Source organism: Frieseomelitta varia, unplaced genomic scaffold, assembly GCF_011392965.1.
Source record: "Frieseomelitta varia isolate USP_RPSP 00005682 unplaced genomic scaffold, Fvar_1.2 scaffold_937, whole genome shotgun sequence".
In the NCBI taxonomy this organism is placed as follows: domain Eukaryota; kingdom Metazoa; phylum Arthropoda; class Insecta; order Hymenoptera; family Apidae; genus Frieseomelitta; species Frieseomelitta varia.
This window is the reverse complement of record NW_025110742.1, coordinates 342,831-362,608: the sequence shown is the minus strand read 5'-3', so window position 1 is coordinate 362,608 and position 19,778 is coordinate 342,831. Positions and strand designations below refer to the sequence as shown.

Sequence of the window (19,778 nt, the reverse complement as noted above, 5' to 3'; positions counted from 1 at the left end):
AAAACGCACATATATACCTAATGCGAGTATTGTGACCGCGGCACTCTCAACGCAGGGAAGAGAATAGCACTAGCAATCAGAAACTATAATAAGGGCAAGGGCATCTGCAAATCATCCGCAGAGTACCGTCTAGAGCAGAGGCGGTAAACTTCTTCCCCGCTGCGGGTCGAACGAGTTGCTCACAAATTTTCCTTTAACTTTAGCAGCTACAGTAAAGAAAATAATTTATGTGTAACATATATACCTAATGCGAGTATTGTGACTGCGATATTCTCAACGCAATGGAGAGATTCAGATAGTAAAGGAGATAACGTTAGCGATTAAGAAAGTAAAGGCAAGAGCCACATGCCCTTACTTTCCTAATTGGACAGTTAGCCACCTCTGGTCTAGACATCATAAATAACAGTATAGTCTTAGAAAGCAACTTGGAGAAAAAATTGAATTGGTTGCAACCCAGCATTTCGATGCAAGAAACAGAATTTCGATTCAATTAGTAAGTCGATCGAAGATTTCGACCGAGATTTCGACCGAGATTTCGACCGAGATTTCGAGCGAGACTCAACCAGAGCAAATGGACAATTTAGACAAAATGGAGATAGAGAATTTTGAGAGGAGTTTATAAATATTCATAAATTGATATTACAGGAAAAAAGTTGCATTTGATTTGTACATGTATTTAAAAAAAAAAATTTGATAAAAATAAATTTATAGAAATAATAAGAGGAACTTTTAAATAAAAAAAAAAAAACACTAAAATCAAGAAATATAAAATTTCATTATCGAAAAATGTAATGTACAATTATATAAAAGTACCATAAAAGGTTTCCAAAATGTAAAAACATTTTATAAAAAAACTTACATTTTCATTATTTCATTCTGTTTTACATTAATCGATGCCTATTTCTCTATTCAAATATCTTGTTTAAATAAGTGAAGTTTATATATATACATATGTATATATACATCATAAATATTTTATAATTACTTGCTATGTAATTTTTCAATACAAACACTGAGCTCTTGAAGACATTCCAACAAATTATCCATATTAGCATTTGAATGCCGAAGACCTGATTGTTCTCCACCAATTCCTTGCCTTTGACCTAACTCAAAATGAAGTTTAGCTAATTGCTCTTGTTGTTCTCTTATTTCTGTCATTTGTTCCATGCTACAATCTTTTCCTATATTTCAATAAAATATTACTTCAATTTTATATTCATACCAGTATATTTAAAAAATATATTTCACATACCAAATGCTCGTAAATTACCACTATGAAAATCTTCTAAGAGTTGTAACAAAGCTTGTTCCATACGCCGTACATCAGGAACCTCTGACAAAAAGCAATGATGTTTGCATGGTGCCGTAGCTTTATTTTATGACACCAAAACCAAAAAATGAAAACTTAAAAATACTTAAAACAGAAAATATATGAAAAGATTATAATTTATTATTAATTAACAAAAATATAAATCTTTATATTAATAAGTAAGATTTTATTATAATACTTTTTATACAATAATTTTATACTAAAATACTAAAATACCAATGTAAATAATAATACATAACTGAAAATTAAATTAAAGAAATATTATTTAAGTGTTGCTGAAAATACTTTTAGAATATTTAATTTATTAATATTTTAAATGATACATTTGAGATATATTATAAAATACAAAGTTACCTCTATGCTGACGATTAATTTTTGATAGTTCTGGTCGATTTGGTCTTTGTTTTTCTTTCTCATTCATGTACATTAAACGAGATTGATTACCATGATTTGAAGTATTTATAGCACGTCCAGAAACCATAGATCCTTGACTTGTTGCTTGACCAGAACTTCCTTTACTAACAATTGGTGATGTTTGTACATTAGTTTCCCACAATACTTGTTGCTACAATATTAAACTTCTTTATTATTTTTTTTTTTTAAGAGAAAATGATTTGTTTTAATAGAAATTAAATAACTAATATTAAATTCATACCGATATATGAGAACTATGTGTATCATTTTTACTTGGATGATGAGATCTTGCTGGTGTCGAAGGTGGTGTAGCTTCTCCACGTTGACTTAATGGTTCTTCACATTCTTCTTCTTGAACTAATTGCTGTAATTCACCACATCCAGACTTTTCAGCCATCCTGAGAAATCCAACTTAATGAATATTTACATTCAGATAACAATTTTACAAGAAAAGAAAAGAAAGAATATTCAAATATTTATATTAATAAGCAATAAATATATGCAATGAATCTAAGCAAGCTTTTATTTAAACTTGGTATGAATTTCTTGTTCTACTAACATTAAAAAGAATATATTTTAAAATATTGTAATTACATTTTTTTAAATTTATAACATTATTAGACATATAATAAACATATAATATTCACAATTACGTTATTAATAATTATTGACTCTTGTCTTCAATAACGTAGTAACACAAAAGTAGTTGTTATTTATAGCCTCTAAATCACAAAAGCATTTCTATAAAATATATTATATTTATTATATTTTCGTATAGAATTATAATTTTCTTTTTCTTTAAAACCTGAAACAAATTTACAGCCTTATTTTTTCATAGTTATATATTTTCAGTTATATTTTATACATCACGATATGTGTGTATATATGTGCAAACAAATTATCTGATTATCTGCAATTTCTAACTGACATTTGTATACCTATATATATATGCTTAAATTTTATGTTGCTAAGAAGCGTTGATCGAGTATTGTAACTTTTGACAAAATATTTACAGACACGTTATTGGTTATTTCACGTACAACATAAATGAAAACCATAGATAGAGGTTTTCTGGCTACGATTATAACAACATTTAAAAATATTTTTTTGACTTATTTTTAACCTTTATATTAAAAAAATTATCAATATGTAGTACAAAAGAAATTTTAATTAAAATACATTAAAATACGTTTAAATAAAAAATTTCATGTGAACATAATATCTGTTTAATAAAATAAAAAAAATATAAATACAAAATTGTTTGTGTCATTCATAACAAAAGAAAAGAACATTTCTGTACGTTATAAATATATATTTTTCAGTTATTAACGGATTAATGTTTCCATAATAGCATTTGGTTCAGCAAAAACAAGCAAAAGACAGTCTAATAATTCCATCTATTGAAATAGAAAATTATAAAACTATACAATGTCTACATCAAATTTGTTTTTGAATATTATAAGGTAAAATATTATTGAATATTTTAAATATGTTCTAAAGTCTGTTAATAAATAATTATATATTTATTTAGCCCTGAAGGAATGATTACAAGCTTTAGTGTGACATCAGATATGACTGTCGGTACTGTAAAAACTATTGCAATAAAACATTTCTATGACGATGATATATCAAAAAATCCAATTAATTTTCGTTTAATTCATACATCTAAATTTATGCAGCTTCTGGATGATCATAAAATAACTTGTGTAGAAATTCATGAAAATGGTAAAATAATTTGTTGAAATTTTGTATTAAATCTACACATATAAAAACAATATAAACTTATTGCCTTTATTTTAGATGAATTAATGTTAATAAACATTCGTCCAAAATTTATAGATGAAAATTTATCTGATGATGCTTTAAAAGGTCCAAATAAGGAAGTAATACTACAAGTAACAAAAGATTTACCTACACATAATCCAATAAAATATATTCCATGTCTTTACTATCATACTGACGTAAATATATATATACATATATATATCTATTTCATTTTCTGTATAAAGAAAATTTATATTATATGTTCTACAGTTTCAGTATGAACTACGAAAAATTTTAATTACACTTGTAAGAGCATCAGCAAAAGTTATATTGTACAATTCAGAAACACAAAAGCTGTATGATATTTTAAAAGAAAAATTAAAATGTAAAACAGATATTGATCCAAATGCTATAAAAATTATTACAGAAATGGGTTATTCTAAGAAAAAAGTCTTGAAAGCTCTTTATTTGCAAAAGTATAAGCAATCTATTATTTAATTTAATATTTATAAATATTTATAAATTAAAAATAATATTTTATAGTCGGATTTTAAATTTATTACAGATCAAACATAACAGAAGCATTAGAATGGTTAACAGAACATCAGAATGATCCAGAAGATGATAATGATGATGAATATTTTGATTTTATGTCTACTGAAGAAGGTAATGATAAAAATATTTTCAGTTTATCTATTTATATAATAAAAATTCCTGAAGGAAATGTTTGAAAAATATGATTGTTTCAAAACATAATTGTTTTATGTATATATTTTGAAATATTAACTTCATTTTTTTTAAATTGTTATAAATATTACAATAAATATTATATACTCACAATGTTTCTTTCAGTAAATTATATTTTTATTTTATATCCATTGATATATATTTGAAATTATTTATATAATTGTTATTAGAAATAAGAGCTCACACAAACAATTTCTTTTGGAAATATTACAAATTGATTCATATTTAGGGTCCTAAAATAATAACATATATAATAAATAAAATTAATATGATTAATATTAAATTTTGATTTATGATTATATAAATTGTATAATTGTTTGATTTATAATAAATTGATAATTATATAGAAGTATATGAAAACTTGGAGAAGGAAGAAAACATACCCAGCATAGTAGATCGTTTGCTAAAACATTATCGTCAGTGCAGGAAGATAGATTTCAAACCTGATCTTAAAATACTACAGTCATTATTAGAGATGGGATTTGAGAAAAAAAATATTGTTCAGGCTTTAAAAATTACTGAAAACAATCAAGTTAATGCTGTAAGTAATTATATAATTTTAATATAATTATATCTTAAATGTATTTTTTGTTTCAGTGTGAATGGTTACTTGGAGAAAGTAAACATAATTTACAAAATTTAGGTCCAGAGCTTGATTCAGATAGTTCAATTTATAAAGCAATCATGAATGATCCACATATTCAACTTAGTCTTACAGATCCTAATATGTTCCTTGGTAAAGTTATTTTTTTCTAACAAATAATAACAATAGTAAAAATGTTTAAAATTTTTAATTATATCATAATTAATACAAGAATTAAATTTTTAGCGTATTTATCCTTGTTAGAATCATCAGCTTTAAATGAACGAATAAGAGATCCCGAAGTAAAACCAATAATGGATGACATTATATCAGTGTATAATACTGAAAAACCTTCAGTTCATATAAATCAATATGCAACTTCTTTTTGATTTAAAAATTATTTTAATATAATAAATTAAATTTAATATAATAAATTTTAATATAAATGTTAATAATAAATGAATATCATAAGTGTGAGGTAAAAAATTTTGGAAATATTTATAATATTGTAACAGACACAAATAAAACTTATTATTATATTAATATATTGAATATATTTATTGAACTAGTATTATATACATAAATAAATAAATATTTATTTATTTATTAATATTATAAAAATTCTGTTAAATATAATTTTATATTACGTAGCATTATATTTATATTGGTAGTTTGGTATGTTTAATATTGTTTTGAATCTTTATATATTTTTGTTGTTAATTAATGTTTATAATAATAACAATATTTTGTATAAATATTTTTCAATTTCATCAAAATAGTAAAAAAAATAGAATATCACATTTTAAAAAGTTAAACAGTTCCAAAAAAAGTACGATTTATTGTCGCCACTATCGACTTAAAATTTGACAGATAAATTGCACCACGTGTTTCAAACAAACATTTTTTTGCAATAATGGTTCATTATTTTACAAGCGAAGGTATTATTATTTATCATTGACTTCGTGTTTATTGTGTATATTTAAATTCTTTCTTTCTCTTATATATTATATTATTAAAAATAATGAAAGGTTAGAATTGTAATTATAATTTTGTATTATAGTTGTACAGCCACCAATAACATTATTTATGGGAACTGATCAATATGAAAGTGAGTGAAAATTATTAAAATGTATTATTATATGTAATATGTCTTATATTGCTTTTTAATATATGATTTTTTAGATGATGAGCTTATAAAATGGGGTTGGCCAGAAGATGTTTGGTTTCACGTTGACAAATACTCTTCAGCGCATGTATACCTTCGACTTCATCTTGTAAATATTTTCTATTAAAAACATGCATATTATTCATATTTATATTTATTATACATATAAGTTATATCATGTATATAAATAATTTGTAGGGTCAAACAATAGATGACATACCCAGTACAGTTTTAGAAGATGCAGCACAGTTAGTAAAAGCAAATAGTATTGAAGGAAATAAAATGAATGATGTCGATGTAGTGTACACAATGTGGTCAAATCTGAAAAAAACACCAGGTATGGAAATAGGACAAGTTGGCTTCCATAGAGATAAAGATGTTCGTAAAATTCATGTTGCAAAACGTATAAATACCATTGTTAATCGATTGAATAAAACTAAACGTTCAGAACAAATAAATTTACAAGCAGAAAGAGAACAACGAGATAGAAATGAACGGGAAGATAAAAAAAGACTTTTGAAAGAGCAAAAAGAAAGAGAGAAAGCAGAAGAAAAACAAAGAAAAGAAGAAGCAGAAATGAGGTAAATCAATAGTTGTCGCTAATAAAAAAAGATTGTTTAATTACATCAGACATAATATTATTTTTTACTTTTGCAGAAGTTATAATTCTTTATTCAATACATCTAATATGACATCAAACATAGAAAATAGTGGGTATGATTCAGATGATTTCATGTGATGAAATTATTAATATTATTTATAATTCAATTGCCTATACTCAAAGTTTAGAATAATGGATAAACATATTAAAAAATATATATACAACTTTAAAATTATTTCTAAAAATTAATTTCTTTATTGTTTAAAAAATTGTCATTAGACTTTACAAAAATCTAAAACAACAAAATAATGTTCTGACTAATAAGATGCTATAAATTAAAATATTTATAAAATTGCAGTAAAGTACAATACAAGTTTTACACAAATGCAGAACAATTTTTAGCATTGGATGAATTTATCTTATATTGAATTTAATATACTTTAATATGTATATTAATATATAAGTAAATCAATATAATATTAATAATATATTTTAATATGTGTTAATACTTATTTTATGTAAGTTATTCATTATAATGATAGCTATTTTAGTACACATTAATATTACTAATAATTTAAATTAGTTATAATATTTTCCATTTATTTCTGTAAAGCATACATATTAAAACACATAGGATATTTTATTATGGAAATAAATAGTAATTATTATAATAATGTAACATTAACAGTTTCCAATGCATCCACTATCCATGAAGGATATTCCTTGTTCGGAAATAAATGTAACATGTATTGTTGTATAAATTCAGGAAATCTTTGTTCTTGAATACTTTGTCTAATATCTTTCATCAATTTCATTTGGAATGCAATATTATGAACAGATAGTAAATGACATGCAACTGTTTCTACTGTTACAATATGATGAAGATAAGCGCGTGTGTGTACTTTACATGTACTACATTCGCATGATTCATCTATTGGTCTCATATCTTTACGATATTGGATTTGTTTCAAATTTAGTTGACCAGTACGTACCAAAGCACAGCCAAATCTCTGAAAGAGAATTGATATATTCATTAATAAATTTCATTTTACTAGTATATTTTGCTTAATTACATATATTATTAATAATTAATTACTGCTGTTCTTGTAGGAAATACACAATCAAACATATCTATTCCCAAAGCAGAGCAAATAATTAAATCAATAGCAAAACCAACGCCCATCAAATAACGTGGTTTATTTTTTGGAAGTATATTTGTCGTAAGATGTACCATTTTCCAAAAATCATTTTTAGATTCTCCACCACTAGAAATAAAATTAATCATAAAATAATTTTTCTTTTCACCTTATTTACCTAAATTAATATATCAATTACTTTACCTTAATCCACCTACAGCGTAACCATTGACTTCACGTTTAATTAATTGATTCGCACATTCTGATCTAAGTTTGGAATCAAGGCCTCCTTGTACAATTGGAAATATACTTTGTTCATTTAATCTCTGATGTGCTTTCAGACATCTATCTAACCATCGAATTGTTCTGTAGAAAATATACTGAGTATTTTAATAGATTTTATTATTATTATAAATATTACTTTGTATATACAAATACAAAAATAACCTATGAATTATATATACAAATGTAATATTACCTGTGCATTGCTTCTTCTACTCTTGGTCCTGTTATTGTAGTTTTCACAACATCATCAAGTTGCATCATTATATCTGCTCCTATTATGTTTTGTATTTGAATAGAATGTTCAGGTGTCAACATGCAATCTGATTCTATGAAATAATATTAAAATATTTTGATTATACTCTTACATTCTAAATATAGAAATATGTTTAACTACAAATTACTCCTATATAATGACTACCATTATATGGTGATTTAAACTTCACACCATCTTCTGTAATTTTAGCAAGTTCTAATAATGATACCATTTGGAAACCACCAGAATCTGTTAATAAAGCTCTTTTCCAATTCATAAACTTATGTAAACCACCAGCTTTTTCCAAGATATTAATACCCTACAAAATAACATTTTTATCAATAATACATACAAGTCATAATAAAATCTTTATGTGATATGTCTTACATACAGGTCTTGTCCCAAGATGATATGTATTACCAAGTATAATTTGACAATCTAATTGTTCTAATTGTTGAGGTAATAAGCCTTTTAAGGTACCCTAAAATATTAATGCTGGTATTAAAGTATAATGTGGCATAGATAACAAAATATTTTATAAACTATTGAATCACATTACAAGTTTATAACATGATTCACCATGTCACAAAATATTAATTTTTCCTGAAATAAATAATACATGACTTACTTGTGTGCCTACTGGCATAAATACCGGTGTATCTACATGATGATGAATGAGAGTCATCCTACCAGCTCTAGCTTTTGTTGTTTTACATTCATAGAATATTTCAAAAATAAGTGGTGATTTTCCTTGTTGTAACATTTTTTAAAATTTAATACCTTAATAAACAGTGCTAATGTTATATTTCTTTTTATATACATATTTTATTTTATATACATATACATATGTAAAATTATTAAAATTTATAAAATTGCCATTTATATCACGTTTTATATTTATGATAATAGTTTACTGTAAATTAAAAAATATTCATACATTTTCCTTGATATTGTTATAACAAAATACTTGTATATTGTTTCAAATGTTAAATTGATTAATAAGTAATAATTTTATATTTTATAGTACGTGTATATATGTATGTGCTGGAAAGTTATTATATATATTAAAAAATACAATATAATGTAAAAAAAATGTTTTTTTCAAATTCCTTAATATTATTCGTTATTCTCCATTCTCATTTGCTCAATAGTTGAATAACAATTTTGGATATATTTTTCTTTATAAACTATACAAATTTTTTTTTCAAAAATATGTGTATATGACACGTATTTTTATACACAGTTTATCATACCATAACTCGTTAACAGTTTATTATACCATAACTTATTTACCGCATATAATGTTCCGCTAATCTGTTTTTAATTTATTTCCTTGCATAATAACAAATTTCCTAATATAATATTTTTTATTATTATTTAAGTATATTATTTTACTGTAGTTATGTAGCATATATATATATATATATATATATATATATATATATATATACATTATATTAAAGTTAGTTTCATCACTTACTGGATTATTACTAGGTAATTAATTGTAAATTATGTCACATATTTAAAAATATTACATCTCAATTTAAATATGTACGTACAAGCGAAACATAACCTCTGCTTGGTGTAAATATAACTTCGTTAGTATAATTTTGTCTCTACGAAATTAGAAAATTTTTATCAATAATATTATGAACAATAATATAATAAAATAATTATAATATTGTATAGTGAAATGTGCAATAGGTTTGTTTCGTAATTATAATAATTAATTATTTTCTTTATTCTTATCTGGAGTTATGAAAATCTCAAATTAAATCTTTCAGATACTCATTCCGTACTTTTCATTTTAAACTTTTATAGTAAAATAGTTACATAATTTTTTCATATTAAGATATTATAAATTAATAACATTATAATATTGCTATATCTTCGATTGTAAGGGATAGAGTATTAAAATCAAATAATTACATTTATTTGTTTTTTTTCTTTAGATAATAAAGTAAAAATTCTGCATTATTATTATTATTAAAAGAATTTTTTAAGCCATAGTAATATTCCATAAATATGAGAAAAAATATATGCTAGAAACTTACTTTCCTCTAGTGAAAAATTGGTATTGTACAATTTGTCTCATACAACGTTTTTGCCCTAGGAATTATATGTACTTTGTTTTACAGATTGCAGCTATTAAAAAATAATGCTCATATCTTGGTGTTTTGTATAAAGTTTACAGTAAAGTTTATTGAAAATAATTTGAAAGGAAAAAATTGATATTTATCATTTGTGAAACTATGTTGAAACCAAAAGCTTTAACCCAAGTACTTAGTCAAGCCAATACCGGCGGTGTAGAAAATACATTGTAAGTAAAATATTCTTTTCATTAAAATTAAATGATTTAATATAATTCAATAGTATTACAAGATATATAAGCTTTTAATGTATATGCAAATGAAATTATATAACTAAATTTATGTACATTTTTATTGTTATTATAATGAAGAGCAATTAGAAAATTTTATGATTAAATATTTTAAAAATATATTTCAGATTATTAAATAGAGATGGTGGTTTGTTAGCTTACAGTGGTTACGGAGATAAGGATGCAAGAGTAACTGCTGCTATTACAAGTAACATTTGGTCAGCTTATGAAAAAAATGGACGAAATGCATTTAAAGAAGATGAATTGCAATTTGTATTGATGGATTGTGTGGTAATTAACAAATATTTTACTATTAATTAATTATATGATACTTAAATTATATACTATATGTTTTATTAATATTTCTTTAATGTTTTTATCAATATTTCTTCCTAATCAATTACAAATAATTTTTGTAATGCACTGTTAAGATTTTTTTAATAAAGTTCATCTTAAATATAACATGATATTAATGAAATAGTAAACATAAAAAAACATTTTTTATAATATATTTTTTAATCAATCAATAATTATTAACATTTTTAGTATTTAATCTTTATTGCAATGATAGATTATAATTTATTATTTACAAATTAAGTTTCATAATTTAATTAAGGGTTTAATGAAAGGTTATAAATTATATACAGTTATTAATATATTTTTAATTAAAATAATTTTTTGTAGGAGGGCAAAGTTGTTATTACTGAAGTAGCTAATTTGTTGTTATGTTTGTATGCAAAAGAAAACGTGGGATTTGGATTATTGAGAGAAAAAGCACAAGCTTTAGCAAGATATCTTGATCAACCATTAAAAACAATAGCAAATATGCCTTAATCAATATATATCCATAAATGTATCTCCTATAATATTTAGTTTTATATTCTAATATTTATAATTTATTGTAAAAATTGATACTTGGTACTATTTTGTAAATAATATATTTTCAATTAATAAAAAATTGATGTAGACATTTGTACAGTAATTTGATATCCAAAAAGATAAACTGAAGGTTTAAGTTAATTATTCATAACACATTATAAGATATTTTTGTAAATTTTGCAGTGAATAAATTAAATCTTTAGTTTTATTGTAATCAGTGAAACATATATTTTACAATACATATTATAATAAAATATCTTTATCTTGAAAAAAAATAAATATTAAACTAATATATTCATACATAATATCATATATCAATAAATATATGTAATGTTAAAAATAATTACTAAATGGATATGTTCTTTGTAAATAGAATTGCTTTTATTTTAAACATAATTTGTATATTATAAATTTTCATTCATTTTATTTGCATTTATATATTTCTTTCTATAATTTTCTTTCTTTTATTTAATTTGAAATAATTGTCAGTATTAAAATTTACTTTTGAATGCATATAAATATTACTTTCTTTTCTAACAATAAACGTCAAACAATTAATAGACTTAGAAATATATCTATGAAAGTACAAAGTTCTTTTACATATAGTTATATATCTCTATGCTTAATATAATAATAGTGAGTTCTAATATCAGCTAAATTAATGATACAAGTTTAAGGTACAAAGCAACATCATTTTTCAATATAGTTACATCGTACATTGCACAAAATGATTAATATTTGGTCCTAATTTTTCTGTTATTTTCAAATATGTAGAATAATTAATAGCCAAACAATAAATTTTCACTGTAGGTATTCATATGCCTTGTATTTCTTATCTTTGTAATTAAACCTTTTTTTATTAATGTTTATTCAGTGACACAATATGAACGTAAATGGTAATCTACTAATATTATTACTAAATTGTTTTATACACTATGTTCAAAAAAAATCTTTGTCATCAAACTATTATATATGTATATATATAATATACAACTTATATATCATATGTAACATAATTCTTAATAATACTTATAACAATTTAGTGCTACACATAAATTTTTTCTCATGAATAATGCTTTTACAAGTATATTGTCTACAACACTTCTTTAATAGGCCTTCAACAATTGACAACCTATGTTAATGCCTATTACAAAGTGCTTTTATTTCTATAATTATAATAGAGATTTGTTTTAATCTTAAATATATATAAAAATGGAAACTTTTATCCAAATTAAGTAGACGTATTGTAAATAAAAAAAGAAAAGAAAATGAAAAATAAAATATGTATCTTTTTATACATAATTGTACAATCTATCATCCTAATTATTTTGCATAAAATTAAATATTATGAAATAGAAATTATATATATTTAAAAAATAAGTCTTAAGTAATTGAGAACTATTTAATTTCTTTAAAATATTTCATATAGTTTGAACTTTTATAATTTTTTCACTATACATAATAACATATTAATAAACAATATAATAAATTGCTTTTATTAAAAATTACATTCATTCTTTTTTTATTCACATCATTATATGTCAAAATTAATTTTACGTTTGTGGTTATAACTTTATATTGGGTAATCAAAAGTATCATGCTAGATATACAAATATTATTTTATGTTTTATAGCGGCAGTGCAAAGGTAAGTAATTTAGGTAATATTATGACAAAGATACAATTAGAAAAAAAAAAGATTTTTATACAACTTGTTACAAAAAGATGAACTATTTATTACTAGAGAGTATTTATATTCATTGTAGAAATTTGTATGAAAAAGATTGCCTTTATGAATGCTATTGTCTTTTAAACTATTTAGTGAAATTAAAACATTTCTAATAACAATTTTCTTCATAACATATTATTGTTAATAATTGTGTGTATGTATGTATGTATTAATTTTTATATTTGGTACATTCTTTTTTAAAAGGAGAGTGTTACAGATGTGGGATAAAAAGTTACTAATTTTTTCCATTGTAAAATGTATGATCCCTTATGAAATAATTCAGCATTATTTTTATCATTACAATCCATATCATTCTCATTAAATGTTAGAAATTAAAATTAAAATTTAAAAAAATAAAATAATTTGTTTATCAATATATAATACTTTCAATTTTTATAATTTCATTTTGTGTTGTATGATAACTATGTATCTACAAAAGATATTATACCTTTGTATCTTCTTCTTTGTTATTGAAAATGAAGCAATGAAGACCTTGTGTGAACTTAAATTTTATATGTAGAAATAAGAATAGTCTTCATCTTGTTGCTGCACAGTTGATTTAATTAAATGAAGCAAGAAAAGAAAAATATGGATTTAGAGATTACATGCGAGAACCCTTCTGCTGCAGAACCTAAAATACAATTTAATGATTGAAGCTTAGTAAGATTATATGTAAAATTTGTATTACAAGATACATTTTATAAAAAATATATAAATACCATTGCAAGACTTTAAAACTAAAATATGCAAATATTATTTAGTATTAGCACTGTTCAGCCTCTGCATTTTGTTGTATAGATTGCGATAAGATAGTAGTTTTATATTTTGATGAAAGTAATAAAATGACAATGAATTAAATATAAAATAAATTTACAAAATAATTTTGTAAATTATTTAATTATTAATATTTTGTTTTCAATATATTATAAAACCTTTTATTAAACAAAAGATTTGATTGTAAACATAATACTTTTAAAGAATAATTCAGACACATGCATTAATAAATGATGCAGGACAACAGGGTAAAAAGTAATCAAACCAATAAAAGAAAAAATTCTTTATTTAATGTACAGCATGCAATACAAAAAGTTATAATACATACAGCAAATATCAGAGGCAGAACATGCTCATGCAAATTGACCTCTGAATTAGTATGTATTAAAAATGTTTTGGCAAGAAAAACATAAGTAATTATTAATAATATTATGTTATAATTTAATTCTATAAAAAAAGATAAACGTCGAAATATTTTTTTATTTTTATATAAAAGTAATATAAAATGATGTGATTCCATATGATACATTTAATATCAATTATAGGGTATTTTTATATTATTTTACATTATAAAACAAAAGTAAAAGTTTTATGAATAGAAATTTAAACATAACTGATCTTAAACTTCATTTACATAAATATATGAGTCTTTTATTTATAAATTTTTTTTAAATTTTATATCTTGTTTATAATTCAATATTTTATTAATTATAATCTTTGGTAATAAAATAAAAATATATTAATTAATATTAATAATATAATTTTGTCAAAAATAACAAATAAATATAAAATATAAATAAAGTAATACAATTATATAACAAAATAATAAAAAAAAAAGTTAAGTATAATTGTTTTGGTTAAAAGAGTGACATGAAAATTTTGAATGTAATAATGATACCTTGACACGATCTGTTGACTCCTGTTCCTTACTATTGAGTTGAGTGGCTCCATATTCTCGACTGACCACACATAGAAATTCAGCATGATCATCATTTCCATAATTATATTGAGATCCTATGTTAATTAACTTAAACAGATAAATAAAATTCCAATTTAATTACATATGTCACTTGTATCGTAAAAATAAAATATTAATATATCAAATAAAAATATTATTGGTTTAAAATATAAGAAATACCTGTTCAAATTTCCATCCATCAGACATCGTTGATACCATTTGAGTTAATTCATCCTCATGACACTGGATAACTCTATAAACATGTTTTTTTGAGTCTCTTAATGGTCTAGTATCTCTTAATATAATTCTTTCTTTCACTAAACGAATAAGTTCTGTAATATTATAAAATTCGGCTTCTTCTAAAACACCTTCTTCTGTTAAGTCTTTATTAATAACCAATTTCCCATGACGTAAGTAATTTAACACAGGACTAAAATATGTTGGATCACGATCTATTAAATATGCTCCAGTTTCATCCTGTACAACAAAATATAATGCTTTAAATAAAACAAGTTGTTTTATTTAAATTTTATTAATAACAGATATGATTTTATGTAAAATTACAAATTATTATATTACCAATTATCAATGTAGAATTATTTTAATATGATATATCTTTGATATACAATTATAGTCATATATCATGATATATTACATTATTATATCAAGTATACATTTAAGTATAAATTTTTATAAATATAAATTCTTAGAAATAAACGTAAGAAATTTATAAAAATGATTTAAATTAACTTATGTAAAATATTCCTAATAATTATACACAGAAGTCATATAGATGAGAATGATGTTTGACAATATTTTGAAATTCGCGGTTATTTAGAAACATCAACTAACCCTGTCTGAGATAAGATCAGAATCTTCTTGACATAATCGGTAGAGAAATGAATTGGGGTCTCTAGCTAGAGTAGTTTTCGCCGTTAAGAAATATGTACCACCAACATTTAACCGAACCCACTGATTATTACATCGTTTTTGAACATGATTTTCTGTCATTTCGTGTGAATTCGAGTCACTGAAATCCTCCATATTTGCTTTGAACTCACGCAACTTTCAGCTCATAGCCTTCGTAACATAATCAAATCAACGTCTTAATATTAAATCCACGAAAATGAAAACGATACATAAAATAAAAATTATATTTCTTTAAGTAAAAATTTAAATATTTCGTTTGAATTATTAACATATTTTGTTACACTTTAATACATAACAACACTATTTAAATTGTAACTTTATGGCGGGAAAGCAAATTAAGATCGATGTTTACGAAAAAAAAGAAATAAATGTAAATAATAATTTCTTTATATTTATTAAACATAAAGATTTTGATGTATACATTTCGCAAAGTAACAGCAAAACGACGTTAATGAAATTGATAATGCGTGTACAAAATTTGAACGAATAAAAGAATTTGAATTGTCGGTAAGCATTATGTACTTACCTATACATCCGGCAAAATAGAACTAAAATTTTGTAGGACACGATACGTGTGAGTTGACGAAACAATATTGTGTTTTGTTTCATTAAGTAGAAGGTTGACTTCGATGTTTATTAAAAATAATTAATGGGCATTCGTGTGAAAAAAAAATAAGATCCTTTTAAACGACGTCGAATTGAATGTTTACGTAAAAATTACGATTGCGAAGGTGTCTGGATTCGAGGCTTTGTAGAAATACATCTATGTATGTCTTGAAAATTACCGGCAGTCATTGCGAGAGTTTTGTGATGAGGGGATTGTCGCCCAAGGAGGGCAAATTTTAAGAACGTTCACTTGAGCCGAGAATGCCGGTGAAAGTTGACGTAGTACCACCACCGCCCGCAAACTCAAAGCAGCCGGGTGTCACAAAATCTTTGCTCTACAACGGTTCGCGATTTCAGGGTTCTCAAAAGTCTAAAGGCAACAGTTACGACGTAGAAGTAGTTTTGCAGGTTAGTTCTCCGTCTTTCTGGAAATTGCGCCACAAATATCCCAAATTTCTGTTGCATCTTTGACATCTGTCTGCTGCGTAATGATTAATTATACGCCTTTAGCATCTAAATATTTCATATTCTTTCCGCATTCGGGTTTGTTAATTGTATTGTTTACATATTCAGATTGTTACTGATTTAAAATGACCTATAAACAGAATTTTTAAATATTTCCTTTGTATTTCTCAGTTTGCTTATGAATGTCTTCAGAATATAGATTTTTTGTTTGCCATTTTATTAAAATAAATTTGTCAGAAGCAAAGTGTATAATACAACAACAATTTGTAAGTAACACTTGAGTAATAGATATTGATTGAACTTGAAATTTTAGTTGGAATGTTTACAATATACACGCACACATGTATTATTTATTTATATTATATATATTTGTATATACTATATACTTTGTGTGTATAAATATATTTACGTATACATAAATATACATGTGTATGTGTGTTGTGTGTGTAGTATATATTTAAAAATATGAATAATCTTTTGTAGTAAGATTTTAAAAATGAAAATATTTTAAAGATATTTTTTCATTACAGCACGTAGATGAAGAAAATAGCTATTTATGTGGCTATTTAAAAATTAAAGGTCTCACAGAAGAGTTTCCCACTTTAACTACATTTTTTGATGGTGAAATTATATCAAAGAAATATCCATTTTTAACTCGTAAATGGGATGCAGATGAAGATGTTGATAGGAAACATTGGGTTTGTATTCCAGTATATATTTTCATTACTTTGACAAATATCCATACAAATTTGAATTGTTTAAAATTGTAGAGCAAATTTGAATCATTTCGTCAATATGCCAAGACATTTAATTCAGACACATTTGATTATGAGGCTTTGAAAGGAACTGACTTTGTTTTTATGAGGTGGAAGGAACATTTTTTGGTCCCTGACCATACTATTAAAGATATCAACGGTGCCTCATTTGCAGGATTTTACTATATTTGCTTCCAAAAATCTGCTGCTACAATTGAAGGCTTTTATTATCATCGCAGTTCTGAGTGGTAGTATCACTTAATATATTTATTAATAAACATATTCTTAAGTTTTATTTATTAAATATCTTCATAATTTCAAGTAATATTTCAGTTTTAGTTCTATGCATTTTATATTAAGAAATTATAATTTTTGTATGTTCATATTTTTATATTTATATTTTATGAAAATAATAATAGAGTCTTTATCATTTTAGGTATCAATCTTTAAATTTAAAACACGTCCCAGAACATAGCATACAAATCTACGAGTTCAGGTGAAATCAATGACTTTCACTCAGTTATCTTTCGAAATTCATATTTTGCCTGTTCTAGCATACAGATCTCATAAAAATCAATTTTTCAAGTAGTTTCAATCAATTTAAATAACCAACAATTTTTAAATTGTTTATGTTGGTACTTGAAAAGGTACTTGAAAGAATATATATTATCTATCTTAATAAAATATTTCTTAGATTTTTTAAAAATAGTCATACTGATGTATATGATATATATTATATATTTACTTTATGTAAACATTAGATTTTCATAAAAGAAAAGTCATAATTGAAAAAGTGACGAGAATTGCAGTCATTGATACGCTTGATTATAAATTAGTTATTAATATTCATTGTAAGATGTTTTATCGAAATAAATTAATTGATGTTTTTTGTCAATTAAAATGTTGTTAATTATTTGGTATGTTTATCTATTATAAGACTGTAATATTGTTTATTAGCATTATATATAATCAAATTTACCCTGTTGTATAAATACGATATCTGTTTTTTATCTAAGTATAATGAATAATGCATCTGTATTGTTAAAAATCTCATTTTACTCAGATTCAAAAATCTGAAAAAATTTAGTAGCATTAAAAATAAATTTAATTATTTTTGAGTTATTATGTCATATATATAGGTATTATGTCATAAAATGACTGCATAGATTTGTGAAAATTTAAAATTATTTTTTAAATGTTATTCATTTAAATATTTATGAGATCTGTTTGTCTAAGGTAAATTAAAGAATGATTACAACTGAACGAACGTGAATGTAGTAGAAAAGAAATCAAACTGGAAATGAAAGTAATTTTAATATTAACTTAAGATGTCGAAATTTCATGCTGATACTATTCTCTTATATCAGTATGATACAGATTAAATAAATAATAAACTCAGATTACTAATCACTTCACTTAAGGAGAATTTTATTAGGAAAGATTTTTTTATTATTTTTTACAAATCGGTTGATTTACTTGTTAATTGTGTGTACTAAAGCCAATTAATAAATTCATGATCACAGAAACAGCAAGAAAGTCTTTCCTCATAAGGTTCCCCTGAAGTGGTACAATTTTAATGAGCCAAGTGAACAAGAAACCTTTTATGGATATTCATAATATTAATAGAACAAGAAATTTGATACAAGTTGGCTGTTTATAGAAATCGTAATGTAATGTTAATAAGATATTGAATCTGTTATAGACATACAACATTATGATGGTTCATTACAGTGATTAGGCTAATTTAAACTGATATATTTATTCAGTAAGTTACTGAAAACAAAATATTTTTAATTTTGAATCTCTTTTTATAAATGTAAAATTTATTCTTTTAATAATTATTAAAAAAATTTTAATGTTACCAAGCTAAAACTTATCTACTATTTAATAAATCTAGATTTATTCGTTATTTAGAATGTAGAACAGAGAAATATTTACTCCAAGATAAAATATCTAAACATTATATGTAACTTGTATTAAAATATCTTTATTGTATTAATTAATACATTTTTGCTACTGTTTATTT

General features: G+C 23.5%; 6 protein-coding genes across 13 annotated transcripts; 3 read left to right on the top strand and 3 right to left on the bottom strand.

Annotated features, from left to right (window-relative positions):
• Positions 1 to 848: 848 nt before the first annotated feature.
• Positions 849 to 2,770, bottom strand: LOC122537873 (coiled-coil domain-containing protein 28A). Of its 6 annotated transcripts, none has more exons than XM_043671497.1 (5): positions 2,683 to 2,770; positions 1,986 to 2,142; positions 1,685 to 1,895; positions 1,253 to 1,369; positions 849 to 1,181 (listed from the first exon to the last, which is right to left on the bottom strand). In XM_043671497.1, exons 2-5 carry the CDS (start codon positions 2,139 to 2,141, stop codon positions 982 to 984), a joined length of 684 nt encoding a protein of 227 aa, XP_043527432.1. In that variant the 5' UTR covers position 2,142; positions 2,683 to 2,770; the 3' UTR covers positions 849 to 981. The 6 variants fall into 6 exon arrangements, with proteins under 6 accessions (XP_043527432.1, XP_043527429.1, XP_043527431.1 ...); XM_043671494.1 differs by lacking the exon at positions 2,683 to 2,770 and adding an exon at positions 2,398 to 2,549; XM_043671496.1 differs by lacking the exon at positions 2,683 to 2,770 and adding an exon at positions 2,392 to 2,536.
• A 280-nt stretch (positions 2,771 to 3,050) lies between these two features.
• LOC122537878 (ubiquitin-associated domain-containing protein 1-like) lies at positions 3,051 to 7,016 on the top strand. Its single transcript, XM_043671505.1, has 13 exons — positions 3,051 to 3,207; positions 3,276 to 3,469; positions 3,545 to 3,705; positions 3,779 to 3,984; positions 4,074 to 4,174; positions 4,603 to 4,796; positions 4,853 to 4,991; positions 5,085 to 5,224; positions 5,743 to 5,776; positions 5,899 to 5,946; positions 6,021 to 6,112; positions 6,202 to 6,584; positions 6,661 to 7,016. The coding sequence occupies exons 1-13, from the start codon at positions 3,173 to 3,175 to the stop codon at positions 6,740 to 6,742; spliced, it is 1,809 nt and encodes a 602-aa protein (XP_043527440.1). The 5' UTR covers positions 3,051 to 3,172; the 3' UTR covers positions 6,743 to 7,016.
• Positions 7,017 to 7,174: 158 nt separating this feature from the next.
• Positions 7,175 to 9,924, bottom strand: LOC122537872 (queuine tRNA-ribosyltransferase catalytic subunit). Of its 2 annotated transcripts, XM_043671489.1 has the most exons (8): positions 9,759 to 9,924; positions 8,907 to 9,058; positions 8,670 to 8,759; positions 8,444 to 8,597; positions 8,219 to 8,351; positions 7,945 to 8,106; positions 7,701 to 7,869; positions 7,175 to 7,614 (listed from the first exon to the last, which is right to left on the bottom strand). In XM_043671489.1, the coding sequence occupies exons 2-8, from the start codon at positions 9,039 to 9,041 to the stop codon at positions 7,270 to 7,272; spliced, it is 1,188 nt and encodes a 395-aa protein (XP_043527424.1). In that variant the 5' UTR covers positions 9,042 to 9,058; positions 9,759 to 9,924; the 3' UTR covers positions 7,175 to 7,269. The 2 variants fall into 2 exon arrangements, with proteins under 2 accessions (XP_043527424.1, XP_043527425.1); XM_043671490.1 differs by lacking the exon at positions 9,759 to 9,924 and having other exon boundaries at positions 8,907 to 9,092.
• A 397-nt stretch (positions 9,925 to 10,321) lies between these two features.
• On the top strand, positions 10,322 to 11,626 carry LOC122537874 (ragulator complex protein LAMTOR2). The gene is made up of 3 exons (XM_043671498.1): positions 10,322 to 10,598; positions 10,787 to 10,949; positions 11,343 to 11,626. The coding sequence occupies exons 1-3, from the start codon at positions 10,531 to 10,533 to the stop codon at positions 11,490 to 11,492; spliced, it is 381 nt and encodes a 126-aa protein (XP_043527433.1). The 5' UTR covers positions 10,322 to 10,530; the 3' UTR covers positions 11,493 to 11,626.
• Positions 11,627 to 13,464: 1,838 nt separating this feature from the next.
• LOC122537876 (BTB/POZ domain-containing protein KCTD5) lies at positions 13,465 to 16,076 on the bottom strand. Of its 2 annotated transcripts, XM_043671502.1 has the most exons (4): positions 15,849 to 16,076; positions 15,177 to 15,473; positions 14,937 to 15,065; positions 13,465 to 13,895 (listed from the first exon to the last, which is right to left on the bottom strand). In XM_043671502.1, exons 1-4 carry the CDS (start codon positions 16,038 to 16,040, stop codon positions 13,866 to 13,868), a joined length of 648 nt encoding a protein of 215 aa, XP_043527437.1. In that variant the 5' UTR covers positions 16,041 to 16,076; the 3' UTR covers positions 13,465 to 13,865. The 2 variants fall into 2 exon arrangements, with proteins under 2 accessions (XP_043527437.1, XP_043527436.1); XM_043671501.1 differs by lacking the exon at positions 13,465 to 13,895 and having other exon boundaries at positions 14,782 to 15,065.
• Positions 16,077 to 16,698: 622 nt separating this feature from the next.
• Positions 16,699 to 19,278, top strand: LOC122537877 (glucose-induced degradation protein 4 homolog). The gene is made up of 4 exons (XM_043671503.1): positions 16,699 to 16,940; positions 17,528 to 17,695; positions 17,768 to 18,000; positions 18,189 to 19,278. The coding sequence occupies exons 1-4, from the start codon at positions 16,794 to 16,796 to the stop codon at positions 18,250 to 18,252; spliced, it is 612 nt and encodes a 203-aa protein (XP_043527438.1). The 5' UTR covers positions 16,699 to 16,793; the 3' UTR covers positions 18,253 to 19,278.
• Positions 19,279 to 19,778: the final 500 nt, after the last annotated feature.

Coding starts and splice junctions, on each gene's coding strand:
- LOC122537876 (XM_043671501.1), bottom strand. CDS start 16,040: ATGGAGGATTTCAGTGACTCGAATTCACACGAAATGACAGAAAATCAT. Junction 15,474..15,848: donor CTGATCTTATCTCAGACAGG/GTTAGTTGATGT, acceptor TTTGTTGTACAG/GATGAAACTGGAGCATATTT. Junction 15,066..15,176: donor ATGGATGGAAATTTGAACAG/GTATTTCTTATA, acceptor TATCTGTTTAAG/TTAATTAACATAGGATCTCA.
- LOC122537874 (XM_043671498.1), top strand. CDS start 10,531: ATGTTGAAACCAAAAGCTTTAACCCAAGTACTTAGTCAAGCCAATACC. Junction 10,599..10,786: donor GGCGGTGTAGAAAATACATT/GTAAGTAAAATA, acceptor AATATATTTCAG/ATTATTAAATAGAGATGGTG. Junction 10,950..11,342: donor TTGTATTGATGGATTGTGTG/GTAATTAACAAA, acceptor AATTTTTTGTAG/GAGGGCAAAGTTGTTATTAC.
- LOC122537877 (XM_043671503.1), top strand. CDS start 16,794: ATGCCGGTGAAAGTTGACGTAGTACCACCACCGCCCGCAAACTCAAAG. Junction 16,941..17,527: donor ACGTAGAAGTAGTTTTGCAG/GTTAGTTCTCCG, acceptor TTTTCATTACAG/CACGTAGATGAAGAAAATAG. Junction 17,696..17,767: donor ATGTTGATAGGAAACATTGG/GTTTGTATTCCA, acceptor TTAAAATTGTAG/AGCAAATTTGAATCATTTCG.
- LOC122537873 (XM_043671491.1), bottom strand. CDS start 2,369: ATGTCTAATAATGTTATAAATTTAAAAAAAT. Junction 1,896..1,985: donor CACATAGTTCTCATATATCG/GTATGAATTTAA, acceptor TTAATATTGTAG/CAACAAGTATTGTGGGAAAC. Junction 1,370..1,684: donor AATTAATCGTCAGCATAGAG/GTAACTTTGTAT, acceptor CATAAAATAAAG/CTACGGCACCATGCAAACAT.
- LOC122537878 (XM_043671505.1), top strand. CDS start 3,173: ATGTCTACATCAAATTTGTTTTTGAATATTATAAG. Junction 3,208..3,275: donor TTGTTTTTGAATATTATAAG/GTAAAATATTAT, acceptor ATATTTATTTAG/CCCTGAAGGAATGATTACAA. Junction 3,706..3,778: donor GTCTTTACTATCATACTGAC/GTAAATATATAT, acceptor TATGTTCTACAG/TTTCAGTATGAACTACGAAA.
- LOC122537872 (XM_043671489.1), bottom strand. CDS start 9,041: ATGTTACAACAAGGAAAATCACCACTTATTTTTGAAATATTCTATGAA. Junction 8,352..8,443: donor GTTTAAATCACCATATAATG/GTAGTCATTATA, acceptor ATTATTTCATAG/AATCAGATTGCATGTTGACA. Junction 7,870..7,944: donor TACGCTGTAGGTGGATTAAG/GTAAAGTAATTG, acceptor TTTTATTTCTAG/TGGTGGAGAATCTAAAAATG.